Source organism: Scyliorhinus canicula, chromosome 12 (genome assembly GCF_902713615.1).
Source record: "Scyliorhinus canicula chromosome 12, sScyCan1.1, whole genome shotgun sequence".
Lineage (NCBI taxonomy): Eukaryota > Metazoa > Chordata > Chondrichthyes > Carcharhiniformes > Scyliorhinidae > Scyliorhinus > Scyliorhinus canicula.
Window position 1 is genome coordinate 51,474,775 of NC_052157.1, and position 23,872 is coordinate 51,498,646.

General features: G+C 49.6%; 1 protein-coding gene across 1 annotated transcript in view; it reads right to left on the bottom strand.

Annotated features, from left to right (window-relative positions):
• Positions 1-23,872, bottom strand: part of LOC119974231 (pleckstrin homology domain-containing family O member 2-like) — an 81,766-nt gene that overhangs the window by 46,150 nt on the left and 11,744 nt on the right. The window contains exon 2 of the mRNA XM_038812999.1: positions 2,182-2,473. Coding sequence (XP_038668927.1) covers positions 2,182-2,473 — 292 coding nt within the window. The remainder of the gene's footprint in view (positions 1-2,181; positions 2,474-23,872) is intronic.

Sequence of the window (23,872 nt, forward strand, 5' to 3'; positions counted from 1 at the left end):
CTCAGAATGCGACGGGTCCGGACGGGATCCCTGGCCCTGCACTCAGAGCCTGCGTGGACCAGCTGGCAGATGTGTTCGTGGACATTTTTAACCTGTCCCTACTCCGCTCCGAGGTCCCCACCTGCTTCAAGAAGACCACCATCGTACCAGTGCCAAAGAAGAACCAGGCAACATGCCTCAATGACTACCATCCGGTGACCCTGACATCTATCATTAGGAGGTGTTTCGAGAGGTTGGTCATGAAGTGTATCAACTCCATACACCCAGAATGCCTAGATTCACTGCAATTCGCATACCGCAGCAACCGGCCCACAGCAAACACCATCTCCCTGGCCCTACACTCATCCCTAGAGCATCTCGAGTACAAGGACTCCTACATCAGACTCCTCTTTATTGACTACAGCTCCGCCTTCAACACCATAATCCCAGCCAAGCTCATATCAAAGCTCCAAAACCTAGGACTAGGCTCCTCACTCTGCAACTGGATCCTCGACTTCCTGACCCACAATCACAATCAGTAAGAATAAACAACATCATCTCCTCCATGATAGTCCTCAATACCAGACCCCCGCAAGGCTGTGTACTTAGTCCCCTACTATACTCCCTGTACACATATGATTGCGTGACAAAATTTGGTTCCAACTCCATCTACATGTTTGCTAACGGCACGATAATAATAATAATCACTTATTGTCACAAGTAGGCTTCAATGAAGTTACTGTGGAAAAGCCCTAGTCGCTACATTCCGGTGCCTGTTCGGGGAGACGGGTACGGGAATTGAACCCGCGCTGCTGGCCTTGTTCTGCATTATAAACCAGCTGTTTAGCCCACTGTGCTAAACCAACCATAGTGGGTCAGATCTCAAACGACGAGGCAGAATACAGGAGGGAGACAGAGAACTAGTGGAGCGGTGCACCGCCAACAATCTATCCCTCAATGCCAACAAACTAAAAAGGTGATCATTGACATCAGGAAGTAAAGTACTGTACACAGCCTTGTCAGCATCAACGGGGCCGAGGTGGAGATGGTTGACAGCTTCAAATTCCTAGGGGTGCACATCACAAACTCTGTCCTGGTCCACCCACGTCAGCGCTACCACCAAGAAACCACAACAGTGCCTATACTTCTTCAGGAAACTGAGGAAATTATGCACGTCCGCATGGACTCTTACCAACTTTTATAGATGCACCATAGAAAGCATCCTATCTGGCTGCATCACAGCCTGGTATGGCAACTGCTCGGCCCAAGACCGCAAGAAACTTCAGAAAATTGTGAGCACAGCCCAGTCCATCACACAAACCTGCCTCCCATCCATTGACTCTATCTACACCTCCCGCATAATTAAAGACCCCTCCCACCCGGCTTACTCACTCTTCCAACTTCTTTCATCAGACAGAAGATACAAAAGTCTTGAGAACATGCACAAACAGATTCAAAAACAGCTTCTTCTCCACTGTTACCAGACTCCTAAACGACCCTCTTATTGACTGACCTGATTAATACTACACTCCTGTATGCCGGTGTCAATGGATTTACATTATGTACCTTGTGTTGCCCCATTATTCATTTTCTTTTTATTTTATTTTATTTTCATGTATTAAATGATCTGTTTGAGCTGCTTGCAGAAAAATACTTTTCACTGTACTATGGTACACGTGACACTAAACAAATCCAATCCAATGTGGAGACCAAATCTACACCCAGTATTCCAGATGTGGTCTCACCAAAACCCTGTACAACTGCAGCAAGATTTTATTTCTATTCTCCAAATCCATGGTTAGGGTCTTTGTGACACTCCACTATTCACTGCCTGACAACCTGATAAAGCCACATTTATGCCCACTCTGTTTTCTTTACGTTAACTAATCACGCATACATGCTAATAAATTACGTCCAACTCAATTAGCCTTTATCTTGCCTATTAGCCTTTTGTGCAGCCTTTTGAATGCCTTTTGGAAATCTAGGTATACCACATCTACTGGTTCTCCTTTATCTACCCTAATACATCCTCAAAAACTCTAATAAAAATGTAAAATAGGATTTCCCTTTAGTAAAACTATGTTGACTTGTTCTAATCATATTATGACTCTAGTCATACTATGCTTTTCTAAGGTCATTGTTAATGCTTCCTTAATAATAAATTCTAGCATTTTCCCAACAACTGATGTTAGGCTAACTGACCTGTAGTTTCTTGTTTTCTCGCTTCCTCCTTTTTTGAAAAGCAGTGTAACATTTGCCAACATCCAACCAAGTGGGATCATTCCTGAATAAGGAATTTTGGAAAATCATAGTCAGCAGATCCATTATCTCTGTAACTTTCTCGTTAGAACCCCAGGGTGTAGTAACATCAGATCCTACAGATTTGCTAGATATTAGTCTCTCAAGTTTCTCCAGTACTTTATCCCTACTGATTTTAATTTCCCTAATTTCCTCACTTTGTACCCCTGGATGATCATCTATTTCTGGTACGAATCTTCAACCGTGAAGACAGATACAGGATATTTGTTCAATGCCTCTGCCATTTCCGTATTCCCCACGATAATTTCTCCCGTCTCGGTTTCTGAGGGAACAATTTTTACTTTAGCTACTCTCTTCCTTTTTATATACTTACAAAAATTCTTACAATCTGCTTTTCATATTCCATCTGAGTTTACACTCATGTTTTATTTGTTCTCTTTTTATCAACTGTACTTGACCTGGAAATCTCTGCTTCCCCCACAGTTCCTAGTTTTTCACCATTTACAAAATATTCCGATCTATTTATTGAAAAACGACAGGAGTATAAACGTAGAGAAGTGTTGTTGCAATTGCATTGGGTGTTGGTGAGACCACATCTGGAGTATTGTGTCTAGTTTTGGTCTCGTTATTTGAGGAAGGATGTGGTGGCATTGGAGGCAGTTCAGAGGAGATTCACCAGATTGATTCCAAGGATGAAAGAACATAAGAACTAGAAGCAGGAGTAGGCCATCTGGCCCCTCGAGCCTGCTCCGCCATTCAATGAGATCATGGCTGATCTTTTGTGGACTCAGCTCCACTTTCCGGCCCGAACACCATAACCCTTAATCCTTTATTCTTCAAAAAACTATCTATCTTTACCTTAAAAACATGTAATGAAGGAGCCTCAACTGCTTCACTGGGCAAGGAATTCCATAGATTCACAACCCTTTGGGTGAAGAAGTTCCTCCTAAACTCAGTTCTAAATCTACTTCCCCTTATTTTGAGGCTATGCCCCCTAGTTCTGCTGTCACCCGCCAGTGGAAACAACCTGCCCGCATCTATCCTATCTATTCCCTTCATAATTTTTAATGTTTCTATAAGATCCCCCCTCATCCTTCTAAATTCCAACGAGTACAGTCCCAGTCTACTCAACCTCTCCTCATAATCCAACCCCTTCAGCTCTGGGATTAACCTAGTGAATCTCCTCTGCACACCCTCCAGCGCCAGTACGTCCTTTCTCAAGTAAGGAGACCAAAACTGAACACAATACTCCAGGTGTGGCCGCACTAACACCTTATACAATTGCAACATAACCTCCCTAGTCTTAAACTCCATCCCTCTAGCAATGAAGGACAAAATTCCATTTGCCTTCTTAATCACCTGTTGCACTTGTAAACCAACCTTCTGTGACTCATGCACTAGCACACCCAAGTCTCTCTGAACAGCAGCATGCTTTAATATTTTATCGTTTAAATAATAATCCCGTTTGCTGTTATTCCTACCAAAATGGATAACCTCACATTTGTCAACATTGTATTCCATCTGCCAGACCCGAGCCCATTCACTTAACCTATCCAAATCCCTCTGCAGACTTCCAGTATCCTCTGCACTTTTCGCTTTACCACTCATCTTAGTGTCATCTGCAAACTTGGACACATTGCCCTTGGTCCCCAACTCCAAATCATCAATGTAAATTGTGAACAATTGTGGGCCCAACACGGATCCCTGAGGGACACCACTAGCTACTGATTGCCAACCAGAGAAACACCCATTTATCCCAACTCTTTGCTTTCTATTAATTAACCAATCCTCTATCCATGCTACTACTTTACCCTTAATGCCATGCATCTTTATCTTATGCAGCAACCTTTTGTGTGGCACCTTGTCAAAGGCTTTCAGGAAATCCAGATATACCACATCCATCGGCTCCCCGTTATCTACTGCACTGGTAATGTCCTCAAAAAATTCCACTAAATTAGTTAGGCACGACCTGCCTTTTACGAACCCATGCTGCGTCTGCCCAATGGGACAATTTCTATCCAGATGCCTCGCAATTTCTTCCTTGATGATAGATTCCAGCATCTTCCCTATTACCGAAGTTAAACTCACTGGCCTATAATTTCCTGCTTTCTGCCTACCTCCTTTTTTAAACAGTGGCGTCACGTTTGCTAATTTCCAATCCACCGGGACCACCCCAGAGTCTAGTGAATTTCGGTAAATTATCACTAGTGCATCTGCAATTTCCCTAGCCATCTCTTTTAGCACTCTGGGATGCATTCCATCAGGGCCAGGAGACTTGTCTACCTTTAGCCCCATTAGCTTGCCCATCACTCCCTCCTTAGTGATAACAATCGTCTCAAGGTCCTCACCTGTCATAGCCTCATTTCTATCAGTCACTGGCATGTTATTTGTGTCTTCCACTGTGAAGACCGACCCAAAAAACCTGTTCAGTTCCTCAGCCATTTCCTCATTTCCCATTATTAAAACTCCCTTCTCATCCTCTAAAGGACCAATATTTACCTTAGCCACTCTTTTTTGTCTTATATATTTGTAAAAACTTTTACTGTCTGTTTTTATATTCTGAGCAAGTTTACTCTCATACTCTATCTTACTCTTCTTTATAGCTTTTTTAGTAGCTTTCTGTTGCCCCCTAAAGATTTCCCAGTCCTCTAATCTCCCAGCAATCTTTGCCACTTTATATGCTTTTTCCTTCAATTGATACTCTCCCTTATTTCCTTAGATATCCACGGTCGATTTTCCCTCTTTCTTCCGTCCTTCCTTTTTGTTGGTATAAACCTTTGCTGAGCACTGTGAAAAATCGCTTGGAAGGTTCTCCACTGTTCCTCAACTGTTCCACCATAAAGTCTTAGCTCCCAGTCTACCTTAGCTAGTTCTTCTCTCATCCCCTTGTAATCTCCTTTGTTTAAACACAAAACACTAGTATTTGATTTTACTTTCTCACCCTCCATCTGTATTTTAAATTCCACCATATTGTGATCGCTCCTTCCGAGAGGATCCCTAACTATGAGATCATGAATCAATCCTGTCTCATTACACAGGACAAGATCTAGGACCGCTTGTTCCCTCGTAGGTTCCATTACATACTGTTCTAGGAAACTATCGCGGATACATTCTATAAACTCCTCCTCACGGTTGCCTTGACCGACCTGGTTAAACCAATCGACATGTAGATTAAAATCCCCCATGATAACTGCTGTACCATTTCTACATGCATCAGTTATTTCTTTGTTTATTGCCTGCCCCACCATCTCGTTACTATTTGGTGGCCGATAGACTACTCCTATCAGTGACTTTTTCGCCTTACTATTCCTGATTTCCACCCAAATGGATTCAACCTTATCCTCCATAGCACCGATGTCGTCCCTTACTATTGCCCGGATGTCATCCTTAAATAACAGAGCAACACCACCTCCCTTACCATCCACTCTGTCCTTCCGAATAGTTTGATACCCTCGGATATTTAACTCCCAGTCGTGACCATCCTTTAACCATGTTTCAGTAATGGCCACTAAATCATAGTCATTTACAATGATTTGTGCCATCAACTCATTTACTTTATTCCGAATACTACGAGCATTCAGGTAAAGTACACTTATGTTGGTTTTTTTACCTCTGTTTTGAATCTTAACATCTCCAGTTTTATTGCTTTTGTTATTACTGGGCCTATTCACTGTGCTCCCCTCAGTCACTGTACCTTGTACTGTCGCCCTTATGGATTTTTGACTATGTCTTCTCTGCCTTGCACTTTTCCCCTTACTTCCTTTTGTTTCTGTCCCTGTTTTACTACCTTCCAACTTCCAGCATTGGTTCCCATCCCCCTGCCACATTAGTTTAAACCCTCCCCAACAGCTCTAGAAAACACCCCCCCAGGACATCGGTTCCAGTCCTGCCCAAGTGCAGACCGTCCGGTTTGTACTGGTCCCACCTCCCCCAGAACCGGTCCCAATGCCCCAGGAATTTGAATCCCTCCCTCTTGCACCATCTCTCGAGCCACGCATTCATCCTATCTATCCTGACATTCCTACTCTGACTAGCTCGTGGCACTGGTAGCAATCCTGAGATTACTACCTTTGAGGTCCTACTTTTTAGTTTAACTCCTAACTCCCTGAATTCCTGGGCAGCACGGTGGCGCAGTGGGTTAGCCCTGCAGCCTCACGGCGCCGAGGTCCCAGGTTCGATCCCGGCTCTGGGTCACTGTCTGTGTGGAGTTTGCACATTCTCCCCGTGCTTGCGTGGGTTTCGCCCCCACAACCCAAAGATGTGCAGGGTAGGTGGATTGGCCACGCTAAATTGCCCCTTAATTGGAAAAAAAAAAATTTTTTTTAAACTCCCTGAATTCCGCTTGTAGGACCTCATCCCGTTTTTTACCTATATCGTTGGTGCCTATGTGCACCACGACAGCTGGCTGTTCACCCTCCCCCCCCAGAATGTCCTGCAGCCGCTCCGAGACATCCTTGACCCTTGCACCAGGGAGGCAACATACCATCCTGGAGTCTCGATTGCGTCCACAGAACCGCCTGTCTATTCCCCTTACGATCGAGTCCCCTATCACTATAGCCCTGCCTTTTTTCTTCCTGCCCTGCTGTGCAGCAGAGCCAGCCACGGTGCCATGAACCTGGCTGCTGCTGCCTTCCCCTGGTGAGCCATCTCCCTCAACAGTATCCAAAGCGGTATATCTGTTGACATATGAAGGGTTGACATATGAAGAAAGATTAAGCAGTTTGGGCTTATGCTCACTTGGGTTTAGGGGGATGGGATCGGATCGGATTGAGGGTATACAAAATACTAAAAGGGATTGATAAAGTAAACATAGACCAACTGTTACCCCTTGTGAGGCAATCTAGAATGAGAGATCACAGATATAGTTTGAGAGGTGGTAGATTTAGAACTGAGATGAGGAGGAACTACTTCTCGCAGAGGGTGGTGAATTTGTGGTACTTGCTGCCCCATAGTGCGGTGGAGTCTGAGTCATTAAATGGTTTCAAGGAGATAGATATATTTCTGATTTTAAAAACAGGCTAAAAGGATATGGGGAACAGGTAGGGAGATGAATTTGAGACTAGGAAGAGATCAATCATGATCTGATTGAGGAGCAGGCTTGAGGGGCTGAACTGCCTTTTTCTGCACTTCTGCTCCTAGTTCCTACGTTTTTGTTCCTATCTATTTTGTTTATGCTCAAAGTGGATGACATCGCTATGAACCAACTGCCAGAGGTTTGCAATTGTCTTCTCCCAGCTACACTATTTACTGGTCTCTAGCAAGTCAAGAGTTAAGCACTTTTCAATCACTGATGCACTTTGCTCAGGCTGTTGACAAAATATGATTTTAATTATTTTGATCTGTTGTAGCTGAAAGCAATGAATGTTAGTCTGGATGAACTTAATTCCTGTAGATGTTGCAATGTCGTTGGCTTCCACAACATATTAATCACTCCCTATTATTGGTACTGGAATTCAGAGCTTGAATTTCAAACTTAATGAGTGCTTGCATATGAAACATACGCTAATTATTTCCTGTATCCACAATATGCCTGTGCAAGTTGGTCCAGAACCCATTGCTCTGAATTAGAATCATCGAATCAACAGATCGAAAGATCATTCAGTTTGTGTTGGTTTTGTTTTTAAAGGGTTGTTCCAATTTGTCCCAACATTATTTCCAAATTAGTTTTCTTCCAATACACATCCAATTTGCCTTCCGAAAATTCCTATGGAATCTGATTTCAGATAGTGTGCTCCAGGTCGCAATCCTTATGAGCCAACTGGACAGGATGAGCCAACTGACCACGGTACCATGGTGCAGAAGGCCATTCAAGAGGGGGGAGTAAAAAGACAAGTAGTTGTTATAGGGGATTCTATAATTAGGGGGACAGATAGTATCCTATGCAAGCCGGATCGGGAGTCTCGCATGGTGTGTTGCCTGCCCGGTGCCAGGGTGCGGGACATCTCTGACCGGCTTGAAAGGATACTGGAGCGGGAGGGGGAGGATCCAGTTGTTGTGGTCCACGTTGGGACTAACAACATAGGTAAAGCTAGGGTGGAGGACCTGTTCGGGGACTATCAAGCACTAGGAAGAAAATTGAAGTACAGGTCCTCAAGGGTCATAATCTCTGGATTACTGCCCGAGCCACGTGCCAATTGGCATAGGGATAGGAAAATTAGGGAAGTAAACACGTGGCTAAGGGATTGGTGTGGGAAAGAGGGATTCCACTTCATGGGACATTGGCATCAGTTTTGGAACCGGGGGGATCTGTACCGTTGGGACGGTCTCCACCTGAACCGATCTGGAACCAGTGTTCTAGCGAAGAGGATAAATAGGGTGGTCAGTAGGACTTTAAACTTCTGAGTTGGGGGGAAGGGAAAGTGAAAGCGACAGGGAGCAGGGAGTTAAATGGCAAGATACGCAGGAGGATAACATGTAGGCAGGTGGATTTAAGCTTGAGGCAGACTAGGAATGCAACAAAAAGGAAGGATAACTTTGGACATCTTAGGACTTCCAATATCTGTACTGATAAGAAAGTTAACATTAAGGCACTTTACCTGAATGCTCGTAGCATTTGTAACAAAGTAGATGAACTAATGGCACAGATCATCGTGAATGATTATGATGTGGTAGGCATCACAGAGACATGGCTGCAGGGGGTTCAGGACTGGCAGTTAAACATCCAAGGATATACAACCTATCGAAAAGACAGGGAGGTGGGCCGAGGGGGTGGGGTTGCCTTGTTAGTTAAGAACAAAATTAAATCTATGGCACTAAACGACATAGGGTCGGATGATGTGGAGTCTGTGTGGGTAGAATTGAGGAACCACAAAGGCAAAAAAACCATAATGGGAGTTATGTACAGACCGCCTAACAGTGGTCAGGACCAGGGGCGCAACATGTACCGGGAAATAGAAAAGGCATGTCAGAAAGGCAAGGTCACAGTGATCATGGGGGACTTCAATATGCAGGTGGATTGGGTAAATAATGTAGCCAGTGGATCCAAAGAAAAGGAATTCATGGAATGCTTACAAGATGGCTTTTTGGAACAGCTTGTCATGGAGCCCACAAGGGAGCAGGCTATTCTGGACCTAGTGCTATGTAATGAACCAGACTTTATTAAAGATCTTAAAGTAAAGGAACACTTAGGAAGCAGCGATCATAATATGGTTGAGTTCAGTCTGCAGTTTGAAAGAGAGAAGGCAAAATCGGATGTAATGGTGTTACAGTTAAATAAAGGTAATTACGAGGGCATGAGAGAGGAACTGGTGAAAATCAACTGGAAGCAGACCCTAGCAGGGAAGACAGTAGAGCAAAAATGGCAGGAGTTTGTATGCATAATTGAGGACACTGTACAGAGGTTCATCCCCAAGAAAAGAAAGATTATCCAGGGATGGATTAGACAGCCATGGCTGACAAAGGAGGTCAGGAAATGTATCAAAGAAAAAGAGAGATCCTATAAAGTGGCCAAAAGCACCGGGAAATCAGAAGATTGGGAAGGCTACAAAAACAAACAGAGGTTAACAAAGAGACAAATAAGGAAGGAGAGGATCAAATATGAAGGCAGGCTAGCCAGTAATATAAGAAATGATAGTAAAAGTTTCTTTCAATACATAAGAAACAAACGTCAGGCCAAAGTAGACATTGGGCCAATTCAAACTGATTCTGGAAGGCTAGTGATGGGAGATGAGGAAATGGCTGGAGAACTTAATAAGTACTTTGCGTCTGTCTTCACAGTGGAAGACGTTAGTAATATCCCAAAAATTATAAAGGGTCAGGGGGCTGAGTTGAGTATGGTTGCCATTACAAAAGAGATGGTGCTAAAAAAGCTAAAAGGTCTTAAAATTGACAAATCTCCTGGCCCCGATGGGCTACATCCTAGAGTTCTGAGGGAGGTGGCTGAAGAAATAGCGGAAGCGTTGGTTGAGATCTTTCAAAAATCACTGGAGTCAGGGAAAGTCCCGGACGATTGGAAGATCGCTGTTGTAACCCCCTTGTTCAAGAAAGGATCAAGACAAAAGATGGAAAATTATAGGCCAATTAGCCTAACCTCGGTTGTTGGTAAAATTCTAGAATCGATCGTTAAGGATGAGATTTCTAATTTCTTGGAAGAGCAGGGTCGGATTAGAACAAGTCAACATGGATTTAGTAAGGGGAGGTCGTGCCTGACGAACCTGTTAGAATTCTTTGAGGAGGTGACAAGTAGGTTAGACCAGGGAAACCCAGTGGATGTGGTCTATCTGGATTTCCAAAAGGCCTTTGATAAGGTGCCACACAGGAGGCTGCTGAGTAAGGTGAGGGCCCATGGTGTTCGAGGTGAGCTACTGGCATGGGTTGAGGATTGGCTGTCTGACAGAAGGCAGAGAGTTGGGATAAAAGGTTCTTTTTCGGAATGGCAGCCGGTGACCAGCGGTGTCCCACAGGGTTCAGTGTTGGGGCCGCAGCTGTTCACCATATATATTAATGATCTGGATGAAGGGACTGGGGGCATTCTAGCGAAGTTTGCTGATGATACGAAGTTAGGTGGTCAGGCAGGTAGTGCTGAGGAAGTGGGGAGGCTGCAGAAGGATCTAGACAGTTTGGGAGAGTGGTGCAGGAAATGGCTGATGCATTTCAACGTGAGAAAATGTGAGGTCTTGCACTTTGGAAAAAAGAATCCAAGCATAGACTACTTTCTAAACGGTGAGAAAATTCATAATGCCAAAGTACAAAGGGATCTGGGAGTGCTAGTCGAGGATTCCCTAAAGGTAAACATGCAGGTTGAATCCGTGATTAAGAAAGCGAATGCTATGTTGTCATTTATCTCAAGAGGGTTGGAATATAAAAGCAGCGATGTGCTACTGAGCCTTTATAAGGCTCTGGTTAGGCCCCATTTGGAGTACTGTGTCCAGTTTTGGGCCCCACATCTCAGGAAGGACATACTGGCACTGGAGCGTGTCCAGCGGAGATTCACACGGATGATCCCTGGAATGGCGGGTCTAGCATATGAGGAACGGCTGGCGTTCCTGGGATTGTATTCATTGGAGTTCAGAAGGTTAAGGGGAGATCTAATAGAAACTTACAAGATAATACATGGCTTAGAAAGGATGGACGCAAAGAAACTGTTTCCGTTAGGCGAGGAGTCGAGGACCCGTGGGCACAGCCTTAGAATTAGAGGGGGTAAATTCAAAACAGAAATGCGGAGAAATTTCTTCAGCCAGAGAGTGGTGGGCCTGTGGAATTCATTGCCCAGAGTGCAGTGGAGGCCGGGACGCTAAATGGCTTCAAGGCAGAGATAGATAAATTCTTGATGTCGCGAGGAATTAAGGGCTATGGGGAGAATGCTGGGAGGTGGAGTTGAAATGCCCATCAGCCATGATTGAATGGCGGAGTGGACTCGATGGGCCGAATGGCCTTACTTCCACTCCTATGTCTTATGGTCTTATGGTCTTATACTTCTCCTCCCCACCCCACCCCCTTTCCCATCTGTTTCCAATTATTTTAAATCAATGACCTCTGATCATCGATCCCTTTTCCAGAGAAGAGATATCCCCATTTGCTCTATTAACCTCTACTTAACCTCCATTGTTCTAAGCAGAACTGTTATAATCCCCATGGAGGTCACAGGATAAGGACCATCCGGTTTCTCGTGATCTCCACAGATTGCGAACTTCCCCGGTTATGAGGAAGGGCTTCGCCTTAACATGGAGAGCCCTCACTTGTATAAAAACCCTGTCCTGGGTGCAGGTCGGGGAAGGTGGCCCTTTGGGGAATGGAGACATCTTGTATTGCTATTCAACTTTTGTCCAGTATTTTCTACCTGCTGTTTATGCGTGTTACCTATTGCGGATACCAGCATATACAAACTCTCCACATAATCCTAGTAAATCTCTGTCTCCTTTCCTTGCCACTGACATCCTTCCTGAAGTACGGTGCCCAGGACTGTCAACAATATTCCAACTAAGGCCAAAGATTTGTAAAGTTTTATCCTAGCTGCCTGGCTTTTGTATTCAATGTCCATTTTTACAAAGGAAATGAACTAATATGATTTCTTGACAGTCTTCTCAACCTTCCCTGTTAAAGATTGTTGAATATGCAGGTCTCTCGGCTACTGTGTAGTTACTATCTGCTATTTACGTATTCCAATAACCTCCTGAATCATTAATCCCAGTGTAAGTAGTATTTTGAGCCAGTACCCTGAGAGATATTGCAAATAGTTAAACACAGCTCTGCGTACTGAGGATAAGCTTTATCCCTTGGAATTAAACTGCTGGAACTTGTAGAGACAAATGTGAAATAGATCCGATAAAAGTGAGATTGTTTTTCGCTTAGACTGAAGGAAATTGTATTTGTAATAAACACCCTGTTGGTACAGAGCATTTATTGTTTACCTCATTATCCGCCAATAAATCTGTCTGTAGCTTGTAGTCTGGGTGAAAAGCTGGACTCTGGGCTGGAGAGGCCTACAAGGAAGGTGGTAAGGTTTGTAGGTGGGACTGGAATGTTCTGGGCCTCACACAGAAGCCTTGGGTCTTTGTGCTGGATTACCCCCACCTTCCTGATTGTGCACTGCCTCCACCACGCACCCCATCGCGAGACAGGCCCCTTCCCCCCTCCAGATTGCGATCAGCCTCCACCACTAATTGTGAGGGCCTCTTCCCACAAATCACTGACTGTGACCCCCTGCTCCAAATTCCTGCTCCCGCTCCTTGGCCAGACTGTTAACCTGCCCTGGTATCTGTGCACCTCTGTACTTTAACATGATGGAGTCCCTGCTATTAATATGGGCTGTGTCTCCATTTTCCATGTCTCCATGGGCCAGCTGCCCATTTTCCAGTTCACATCTGGGTCTGACTGTTCTATGGGAATTGCTGCAGCAAACATTAATTTCACCTCCACTTGCTGTGTTGGGATTGGGATTAGGATCATGTGGATTTGAGAGAGGAGCCTCTGGGGTGCTTCCCATCATCGACAGAATGAAAATCAAATTCAAGTTAGGAAAGCTAATTTTTTTCCCCTCTGCATTTGCCACACACCTAAGGAGCAGATTGAAGTTATACAAAATCAGAACGGTAACTGCATACAAGCTGTTCCAAAATCTAGCAAGATCAGACTGCACCAGTTAAAACTACACGTGCAAATATTACTGTGTGCTGTGAATTATAACCCAGTTGTGAGATAACCAAGGAAGGCCTTCTGAGCGCCAGAAAATGGCTCCTAATCATTTTATTCACCTGTTTTCACTGGGTCACTCCACACAGAAAACCAGCAACACCAGAATACTTCCTAAACCTCCGCACAAAGACATGACGTTGAATGTGTAGAGTCTACATCTCGGAAATTACATGCAGCCTGTGAGCGATGGAACAATGAGACAATTTCCTGACCAAAAGGAAAATCAGCACACCAGAGTGTGTCCAACAAACCAATGTGGGCGGAGTGCCAATGTGCACAGGGATGATTACAGCAAGGGCTCGCACTTTACAAACTTTAACCAACAAAACCCAGGCTTCATGCAGAAAACAAAAATATTAATATATTTCACTCAGCGATGAGGCTAGTCATCTCTTTGACAAGACCATTACGCATGGGGTTGCAAGATTCAGAGGCAAAATCTGATCCCCAACTTGAGAGGAGATTCCTCTGACAAAGGAAGTGGTATTCAACCTCTGTTCCCTGCTTTGGCGTTATGCGAATCAAGTGTTACCAATTAATCTCAATCTCGGCCTGTGTGTGTCCTTCAAAATAATTGGGAGGACAGGAAGGGAGGCCATGGTGGCACATTGGTTAGCACTGCTGCCTTACGATGCCAGGGACCCGGGTTTGATTCCGGCTTCGGGTGACTGCGTGGAGTTTTCACGTTCTCCTCGTGTCTGCGTGGGTTCCTCCGGGTGCTCCGGTTTCCACCCACAGTCCAAAGATGTGCAGGTTAGGTGGATTGGTCACGCTAAATTGCCCCTCAGTGTCCAAAGATGTGCAAGTTAGGTGGTGGTGTTATGGGGATAGGGCAGGGTAGGGTGCCCTTTCAGTGGGTCGGTGCAGACCCAATGGGCCAAATGGCCTCCATTTGCACTGTAGAGAATCTATGGTTCTATGAAGTGAATGTGCATCGTGGAATTTGGTTGTGTTAAAAAGATTTGAGGTGCAATACCTGTGGAAATAGTGAGCGCAGTAAGACATAATGGAACAAAGGATAACTCTGCTTCTCCCTTTACAGAAACAGCATTGAACTACTGAGTATTTAGAATTCTAAAACACAGGAAGAGGCTATCCAGCCCACCATTGCAGTTCAGGCAGTGTATTCCACATCAACAATGCTTCTCGAGTAAAGCCTCTGGTTCATTTGCCAGTGGAAAACCTTCAACACAGAGCCAAGAATAAAACCTATATGCTTCAAACACGGTGAATGAACATGCCGCCTCAAAAATAGTTTGGTTCCTCGAATCATGAGTTCAGTCTTGACCACGAATCTGCCCCCCCCCCCCCCCCCGACACAAGGTGGTATTTTTATAAATGTTGTTTGACGTGCTGCGTGTGGTCATCGGTCAGTCTCATTTCAGGTTTTCTATATAATCAGTTTTTCCATATTGTGGAGGACCGGTGATTGTGCCTCTTCCATCTTCGTTCCACACAGGGAAACACACAGCCCACGTTAGTCTGGAAAATCTAGTGAAGCTGAGAAAGACTGCAGACTTGGCACAAAGCTTTAATGACAACTCCAAAGTGTGAGGCACACAGATCATTGAACTGAGATGGGATGTGGGCGTGGCTGGCTGGACCAGCATTTATTGCCCATCCCTAATTATCCTTGAACTGAGTGGCTTGCCAGTCCATTTCAGACGGCATGCTGTGGATCTGTAGGCCAGACCAGGTAACGACAACAGATTTCCTTCCCTGAAGCACAAGAGTGAACCGGATGGGTTTTTACAATTGACAATGATTTCATGGTCATCATTAGGCCCTGTGATGAATATAAGAAATAGTTATATATATTGTATTTCATATCTATTGCAATAATGTTATTAAAAGCCTGGGTTAAGGTATATATTTGTTCCAGTGATATTATCAATGAACCAAGGTTATGGTATCCAGTTTGTATGTCTGCTAAAGCTTTAATTAAGGTGTCACAAGAGTGAGGAAATCATTCATTCTAACCACTTACTTGGTTACAGATAAAGGGCTAATGGAATAGGGTTCATGTTTTGGATGGTTCCTTGGTGTATAGATAATTTGAGAGATTGCGATTAGTCCCAGCCAAGCAGGTTATAGGACTTCTTAGTGCAGATTATGGGCGCGATTCTCCGGAAAGATTTCTCTGTGTTGTAGAGAGCGGGAATTGCTTCCCGGCACTCAGCCCAGCAAGGCCGGGAATGCTATTCAACTGTAATTGGTCCACTTAAGTAGGCCCCACAGGCTTCTCGCCGCAAATGAAGGCTCGCCAGCCAATTCGCAGGCACCGTGCTCGTCAGCGCCCCGCTAACAACGTCGAGCAGCACTTAAGCTGCAGCTGCTTAGCCAACCCCGGCCAGCTCGCAACAATGGCGCTGAGAAGACCAGCCGCATGATTAGAGGACGCTGACCTAGGGAGGCACCTAGACATCACGGTGGCCAGGAGGGATGTCCTGTTCCCCCGAGGGTCCTGGAAGGTTAGCCATAGGCCAGCCAGTAAGCCTGGGATGAGGTAATGGCAGCTGTGAGCGCTGAAAGTGTGACCAGGTGGGCTGGCCTCCAGTGCCAAAAAAAGGTCAACGACCTACACCGGGCAACACAAATATTCTGGGGAGACACCAAGACGTAGTGGTAGAGCTGGGAACGCCAAGCACATCAAGGATCACTGAGGGAACCAGTATTGGGAAAGAGGGGATTTGTATGACACATTAAACACGCCTGTGCAGAACCATTATGATTCCTCTGTCACTTTCTTCTGCAATGCGGCTGGCCTCCGAACCCTTGGCCCATACCCCCACACATCTCTCCCTCCCCGTGACACTCACCCACCCTCCGGCCATGGACATGTCCCCGGAGCTGTGTCCCATCCCCTGGGTGTCCGGATGTTGGCTGCTGTGTGTGTGGTGTTGCCTCCCGCAGTGCTCAGGCACAGTGTCCAGGCATCAAGGCGTGATTGGGATGCTAGGCAATGAATTCCACGTACTACATGACCCGCCTTCCCACGGGGCTGTGTGGAGTGCTCACTCAACCATGACTGCCAATTTCCTATTAGCAATAGACTTCAGCTGCACAGCCAGAGGGCTCGGCAGTCGGCAGGACTTATGGATGGTCGTTGGGCCAGACGGACACAGTACACACAATCCAGGGGTTGGCATGGTGATGTGCGAGTGATTGCCCCCTGTTGCCCCCCCCCCAGCGCTTCCTCCCCACCCTCCCATGTCGGCCAACCACTGCAGAGGTTCCCCCACCCCTAGCCGAGGGTCGCCCACCCGCCGCCGAGGCCTGGAGTGGCAAACCCAGCACCCTCGGGCTCTTTGCCTGCGAGTAAAGATGGCTACTCACCTCCTCGGCTCCCCAGAGAAGCCCTTTCACCTGATTCACGGTTCTAAAAAGGTGTACTAATCAGCGCCTATGTGAACACTTGCCGCGGAGGTTGATGAGCGATAGAAGGTCGTAGGATATGGGGTGGCTCAGTTAATTGTATAGAAATGGGGCTTAAGTGGTGATAATTGGTGATAAAGCGGTGCTAAAGGGGCTGGTTTAGCACAGTGGGCTAAACAGCTGGCTTGTAATGCAGAACAAGGACAGCAGCGCGGGTTCAATTCCCGTACCGGCCTCCCCGAACAGCCGTCGGAATGTGGCGACTAGGGGCTTTTCACAGTAACTTCATTGACGCCCTTTAACTTTTAAATTAAAGTTTGTTTTAACATAAAAGATACCAATTGGCCAGAGTCATCATTCCTGGGGTGAAGTATCCTTTCCTCAGTTTGACAAATTGCAAATTGTTGGGGTTTTTTGTCTCGTATTCGAACAAAAATTGGAATCTGGTTCAGTATCCTAACAGTCTAACTAGTGACAATACCAATGGGAACTGTTGTACGCGGTCAGGCCAGGTACTTTGCAAACTGCAGCCTGACTGTCACCACACAGCTTCACAGCACAGGATTTCTTTATATAAATACAAACATCTCTAAATAACCTATAGACTCAGCATTACTGTAGATCCAGGCAACTCCCATACATGCTCTGCACTGCACACGGCCCATACAACTGCAATGCAATTATAATTTCAAAAAGGAAAAAGTGCTGTTCAGGAGAAAAAAGGAAAGTTTGACAACTACAGTGCATGAATTTAAACAGCATCTTCCCATTTCTGCTTGCTCACCAGCTCAGTTGTGGTAATCACATACTGACACAAAGAATTTCCTCAGGAGATTAGTGCACAGTCTTTCATTGCAGAGTTTCAATACCTTCCCACATCTAAGCTGGGCAGAGGCAAGCAAAGGGACGGGGGTAGGAATGTACAGACCAAAGGTGGGGGTAAGGACAGTGCACGAGGGAGGGGAGAGCGAGAGGGAGGGGAGAGGGAGAGGGAGAGTGAGAGTGAGAGCGAGAGTGAGAGTGAGAGCGAGAGGGAGAGGGAGAGTGAGAGGGAGCGAGAGGCAGCGGGAGAGCGAGAGGCAGCGGGAGAGCGAGAGGGAGAGGAAGAGTGAGAGGGAGGGAGTGTGAGAGGGAAAGGAGAGTGAGAGGGAGAGTGAGAGGGAGAGCGAGAGGGAGAGCGAGAGGGAGAGCGAGAGGGAGAGCGAGAGGGAGAGCGAGAGGGAGAGCGAGAGGGAGAACGAGAGGGAGAACGAGAGGGAGAACGAGAGGGAGAACGAGAGGGAGAACGAGAGGGAGAACGAGAGGGAGAACGAGAGGGAGAACGAGAGGTAACGGAGAGCAACAGCGAGAGAACGAATTGGAGAAAGAGGGGGGACAGCAAGAGGGCAGGAGAGCGAGAGGGAGAGTGAGAGGGAGGGGAGAGGGACGGGGAGGGGAGAGGGAGGGGAGAGCGAGAGGGAGGGGAGAGCGAGAGAGGGAGGGGGAGAGGGGAGAGGGGGGGGGAGAGCGAGAGGGAGGGACAGTGAGAGGGAGGTAGAGTGAGAGGGAGAGCGAGAGGGAGGGGAGCGTGAGAGGGAAGGAGAGTGAGAGAGAGTGAGAGCGAGGGAGAGTGAGAGGGAGGGAGAGCGAGAGCGAGGGAGCGTGAGAGTGAGGGAGAGTGAGAGGGAGGGAGAGTTAGAGGAAGACAGAGAGGGGGAGGGAGCGGGAAAGCGAGAGAAAGGGAGAGTGAGAGGGAGGAAGCATTAGAGGAAATGGGAGGAGAGTGAGAGAGAGGGGAGAGTGAGAGAGGGGAGAGTGAGAGTGAGGGAGAGTGAGAGGGAGGGAGAGTGACAGGGAGGGAGAGTGAGAGGGAGGGAGAGTTAGAGGGAGACAGAGAGCGAGCGGGAGGGAGAGTGAGCGGGAGAGTGAGAGGGAGGGAGAGTGAGAGGGAGGGAGAGTGAGAGGGAGGGAGAGAGTGATAGGGAGGGAAGCATGAGAGGGAGGGAGCGTGAAAGGGAGGGACAGTGAGAGAGAGCTGGAGAGCGAGAGGGAGGGAGAGTGAGAGGGAGAGTGAGTGAGAGGGAGAGTGAGTGAGAGGGAGGGAGAGTGAGAGGGAGGGAGAGTGAGAGGGAGAGTGAGTGAGAGGGAGGGTGAGTGAGAGGGAGGGTGAGTGAGAGGGAGGGTGAGTGAGAGGGAGGGTGAGTGAGAGGGAGGGTGAGTGAGAGGGAGGGTGAGTGAGAGGGAGGGTGAGTGAGAGGGAGGGTGAAGGAGAGGGAGGGTGAAGGAGAGGGAGGGTGAAGGAGAGGGAGGGTGAAGGAGAGGGAGGGGAGAGTGAGAGGGAGGGGAGAGTGAGAGGGAGGGGAGAGTGAGAGGGAGGGAGAGTGAGAGGGAGGGAGAGTGACAGGGAGGGAGAGTGAGAGGGAGGGAGAGTTAGAGGGAGACAGAGAGCGAGCGGGAGGGAGAGTGAGCGGGAGAGTGAGAGGGAGGGAGAGTGAGAGGGAGGGAGAGTGAGAGGGAGGGAGAGAGTGATAGGGAGGGAAGCATGAGAGGGAGGGAGCGTGAAAGGGAGGGACAGTGAGAGAGAGCTGGAGAGCGAGGAGGGATGAGGAGAGTGGGAGAGGGAGGGAGGGAGAGAGAGGAGGGAGGTGAGAGGGAGGAGAGTGAGAGGGAGAGTGAGTGAGAGGGAGGGTGAGTGAGAGGGAGGGTGAGTGAGAGGGAGGGTGAGTGAGAGGGAGGGTGAGTGAGAGGGAGGGTGAGTGAGAGGGAGGGTGAGTGAGAGGGAGGGTGAGTGAGAGGGAGGGTGAGTGAGAGGGAGGGTGAGTGAGAGGGAGGGTGAGTGAGAGGGAGGGTGAGTGAGAGGGAGGGTGAGTGAGAGGGAGGGTGAAGGAGAGGGAGGGTGAAGGAGAGGGAGGGTGAAGGAGAGGGAGGGTGAAGGAGAGGGAGGGGAGAGTGAGAGGGAGGGGAGAGTGAGAGCGAGAGGGAGAGCGAGAGGGAGAGTGAGAGGGAGGGGAAAGGGAGAACGAGAGGTAACGGAGAGCAACAGCGAGAGAACAAATTGGAGAAAGAGGGGGGACAGCAAGAGGGCAGGAGAGCGAGTGGGAGAATGAGAGGGAGGGGAGAGGGACGGGGAGGGGAGAGGGAGGGGAGAGCGAGAGGGAGGGGAGAGCGAGAGGGAGGGGAGAGGGAGAGGGGGGGGAGAGCGAGAGGGAGGGACAGTGAGAGGGAGGTAGAGTGAGAGGGAGAGCGAGAGGGAGGGGAGCGTGAGAGGGAAGGAGAGTGAGAGAGAGTGAGAGCGAGGGAGAGGGAGAGCGAGAGCGAGGGAGCGTGAGAGTGAGGGAGAGTGAGAGGGAGGGAGAGTTAGAGGAAGACAGAGAGGGGGAGGGGAGCGGGAAAGCGAGAGAAAGGGAGAGTGAGAGGGAGGAAGCATTAGAGGAAATGGGAGGAGAGTGAGAGAGAGGGGAGAGTGAGAGAGGGGAGAGTGAGAGTGAGGGGAGAGTGAGAGTGAGGGGAGAGTGAGAGGGAGGGGAGAGTGAGAGCGAGGGGAGCGTGAGAGTGAGGGAGAGTGAGAGGGAGGGAGAGTTAGAGGAAGACAGAGAGGGGGAGGGAGCGGGAAAGCGAGAGAAAGGGAGAGTGAGAGGGAGGAAGCATTAGAGGAAATGGGAGGAGAGTGAGAGAGAGGGGAGAGTGAGAGAGGGGAGAGTGAGAGTGAGGGGAGAGTGAGAGTGAGGGGAGAGTGAGAGGGAGGGAGAGTGAGAGGGAGGGAGAGTGACAGGGAGGGAGAGTGAGAGGGAGGGAGAGTTAGAGGGAGACAGAGAGCGAGCGGGGAGGGAGAGTGAGACGGAGGGAGAGTGAGAGGGAGGGAGAGTGAGAGTAAGGAGAGAGTGAGAGGGAGGGAAGCATGAGAGGGAGGGAGCGTGAAAGGGAGGGACAGTGAGAGAGAGCTGGAGAGCGAGAGGGAGGGAGAGTGAGAGGGAGAGTGAGTGAGAGTGAGTGAGAGGGAGGGAGAGTGAGAGGGAGAGTGAGTGAGAGGGAGGGTGAGTGAGAGGGAGGGTGAGTGAGAGGGAGGGTGAGTGAGAGGGAGGGTGAAGAAGAGGGAGGGTGAAGGAGAGGGAGGGTGAAGGAGAGGGAGGGTGAAGCAGAGGGAGGGGAGAGTGAGAGGGAGGGGAGAGTGAGAGGGAGGGAGAGTGAGAGCGAGAGGGAGAGTGAGAGGGAGGGGAAAGGGAGAACGAGAGGTAACGGAGAGCAACAGCGAGAGAACGAATTGGAGAAAGAGGGGGGACAGCAAGAGGGCAGGAGAGCGAGAGGGAGAGTGAGAGGGAGGGGAGAGGGACGGGGAGGGGAGAGGGAGGGGAGAGCGAGAGGGAGGGGAGAGCGAGAGGGAGGGGAGAGGGAGAGGGGGGGGGAGAGCGAGAGGGAGGGACAGTGAGAGGGAGGTAGAGTGAGAGGGAGAGCGAGAGGGAGGGGAGCGTGAGAGGGAAGGAGAGTGAGAGAGAGTGAGAGCGAGGGAGAGTGAGAGGGAGGGAGAGCGGAGAGCGAGGAGAGTGAGAGTGAGGGAGAGTGAGAGGGAGGGAGAGTTAGAGGAAGACAGAGAGGGGAGGGAGCGGGGAAAGCGAGGAGAAAGGGGAGAGTGAGAGGGAGGAAGCATTAGAGGAAATGGGAGAAGGAGAGTGAGAGAGAGGGGAGAGTGAGAGAGGGGAGAGTGAGAGTGAGGGAGAGTGAGAGGGAGGGAGAGTGAGAGGGAGGGAGAGTGACAGGGAGGGAGAGTGACAGGGAGGGAGAGTGACAGGGAGGGAGAGTGACAGGGAGGGAGAGTGAGAGGGAGGGAGAGTTAGAGGGAGACAGAGAGCGAGCGGGAGGGAGAGTGAGGGGAGAGTGAGAGGGAGGGAGAGTGAGAGGGAGGGAGAGTGACAGGGAGGGAGAGTGAGAGGGAGGGAGAGTTAGAGGGAGGGAGAGTTAGAGGGAGACAGAGAGCGAGCGGGAGGGAGAGTGAGCGGGAGAATGAGAGGGAGGGAGAGTGAGAGGGAGGGAGAGTGAGAGTAAGGAGAGAGTGAGAGGGGAGGGAAGCATGAGAGGGGGGAGCGTGAAAGGGAGTGACAGTGAGAGAGAGCTGGAGAGCGAGAGGGAGGGAGAGTGAGAGGGAGAGTGAGTGAGAGGGAGGGAGAGTGAGAGGGAGAGTGAGTGAGAGGGAGGGTGAGTGAGAGGGAGGGTGAGTGAGAGGGAGGGTGAGTGAGAGGGAGGGAGAGTGACAGGGAGGGAGAGTGAGAGGGAGGGAGAGTTAGAGGGAGACAGAGAGCGAGCGGGAGGGAGAGTGAGCGGGAGAGTGAGAGGGAGGGAGAGTGAGAGGGAGGGAGAGTGAGAGGGAGGGAGAGAGTGATAGGGAGGGAAGCATGAGAGGGAGGGAGCGTGAAAGGGAGGGACAGTGAGAGAGAGCTGGAGAGCGAGAGGGAGGGAGAGTGAGAGGGAGAGTGAGTGAGAGGGAGAGTGAGTGAGAGGGAGGGAGAGTGAGAGGAGGGAGAGTGAGAGGGAGGGAGAGTGAGAGGAGAGTGAGTGAGAGGGAGGGTGAGGAGAGGGAGGGGAGAGTGAGAGGGAGAGGTGAGTGAGAGGGAGGGTGAGTGAGAGGGAGGGTGAGTGAGAGGGAGGGTGAGTGAGAGGGAGGGTGAGTGAGAGGGGAGGGTGAAGGAGGGGAGGGTGAAGGAGAGGGAGGGTGAAGGAGAGGGAGGGGAGAGTGAGAGGGAGGGGGAGAGGAGAGGCGAGAGGGAGAGCGAGAGGGAGAGTGAGAGGGAGGGGAAAGGGAGAACGAGAGGTAACGGAGAGCAACAGCGAGAGAACAAATTGGAGAAAGAAAGAGGGGGGACAGCAAGAGGGCAGGAGAGCGAGAGGGGAGAGTGAGAGGGAGGGGAGAGGGACGGGGAGGGGAGAGGGAGGGAGATCGAGGGGGAGGAGAGGAGAGGGAGGGGGAGAGGAGGGGAGGGGGAGGGAGAGGGGGGGAGGGAGAGCGAGAGGGAGGGACAGTGAGAGGGAGGTAGAGTGAGAGGGAGAGCGGAGGGAGGGAGGGAGCGGTGAGAGGGAAGGAGAGTGAGAGAGAGTGAGAGCGAGGGAGAGGGAGAGCGAGAGCGCGTGAGAGTGAGGGAGAGTGAGAGGGAGGGAGAGTGAGAGGGAAGACAGAGAGGGGGAGGGAGCGGGAAAGCGAGAGAAAGGGAGAGTGAGAGGGAGGAAGCATTAGAGGAAATGGGAGAAGGAGAGTGAGAGAGAGAGGGAGAGTGAGAGGGAGGGAGAGTGAGAGTGAGGGGAGAGTGAGAGGGAGGGAGAGTGAGAGGGAGGGAGAGTGACAGGGAGGGAGAGTGAGAGGGAGGGAGAGTTAGAGGGAGACAGAGAGCGAGCGGGAGGGAGAGTGAGCAGGAGAGTGAGAGGGAGGGAGAGTGAGAGGGAGGGAGAGTGAGAGTAAGGAGAGAGTGAGAGGGAGGGAAGCATGAGAGGGAGGGAGCGTGAAAGGGAGGGACAGTGAGAGAGAGCTGGAGAGCGAGAGGGAGGGAGAGTGAGAGGGAGAGTGAGTGAGAGTGAGTGAGAGGGAGGGAGAGTGAGAGGGAGGGGTGAGTGAGAGGGAGGAGTGAGTGAGAGGGAGGGTGAGTGAGAGGGAGGGTGAGTGAGAGGGAGGGTGAAGGAGAGGGAGGGTGAAGGAGAGGGAGGGTGAAGGAGAGGGAGGGTGAAGGAGAGGGAGGGTGAAGGAGAGGGAGGGTGAAGGAGAGGGAGGGTGAAGGAGAGGGAGGGGAGAGTGAGAGGGAGGGGAGAGTGAGAGGGAGGGGAGAGTGAGAGCGAGAGGGAGAGCGAGAGGGAGAGTGAGAGGGAGGGGAAAGGGAGAACGAGAGGTAACGGAGAGCAACAGCGAGAGAACGAATTGGAGAAAGAGGGGGGACAGCAAGAGGGCAGGAGAGCGAGAGGGAGAGTGAGAGGGAGGGAGAGGGACGGGGAGGGGAGAGGGAGGGGAGAGCGAGAGGGAGGGGAGAGCGAGAGGGAGGGGAGAGGGAGAGGGGGGGAGAGCGAGAGGGAGGGACAGTGAGAGGGAGGTAGAGTGAGAGGGAGAGCGAGAGGGGGGGACGCGTGAGAGGGAAGGAGAGTGAGAGAGAGTGAGAGGGAGGGAGAGCGAGAG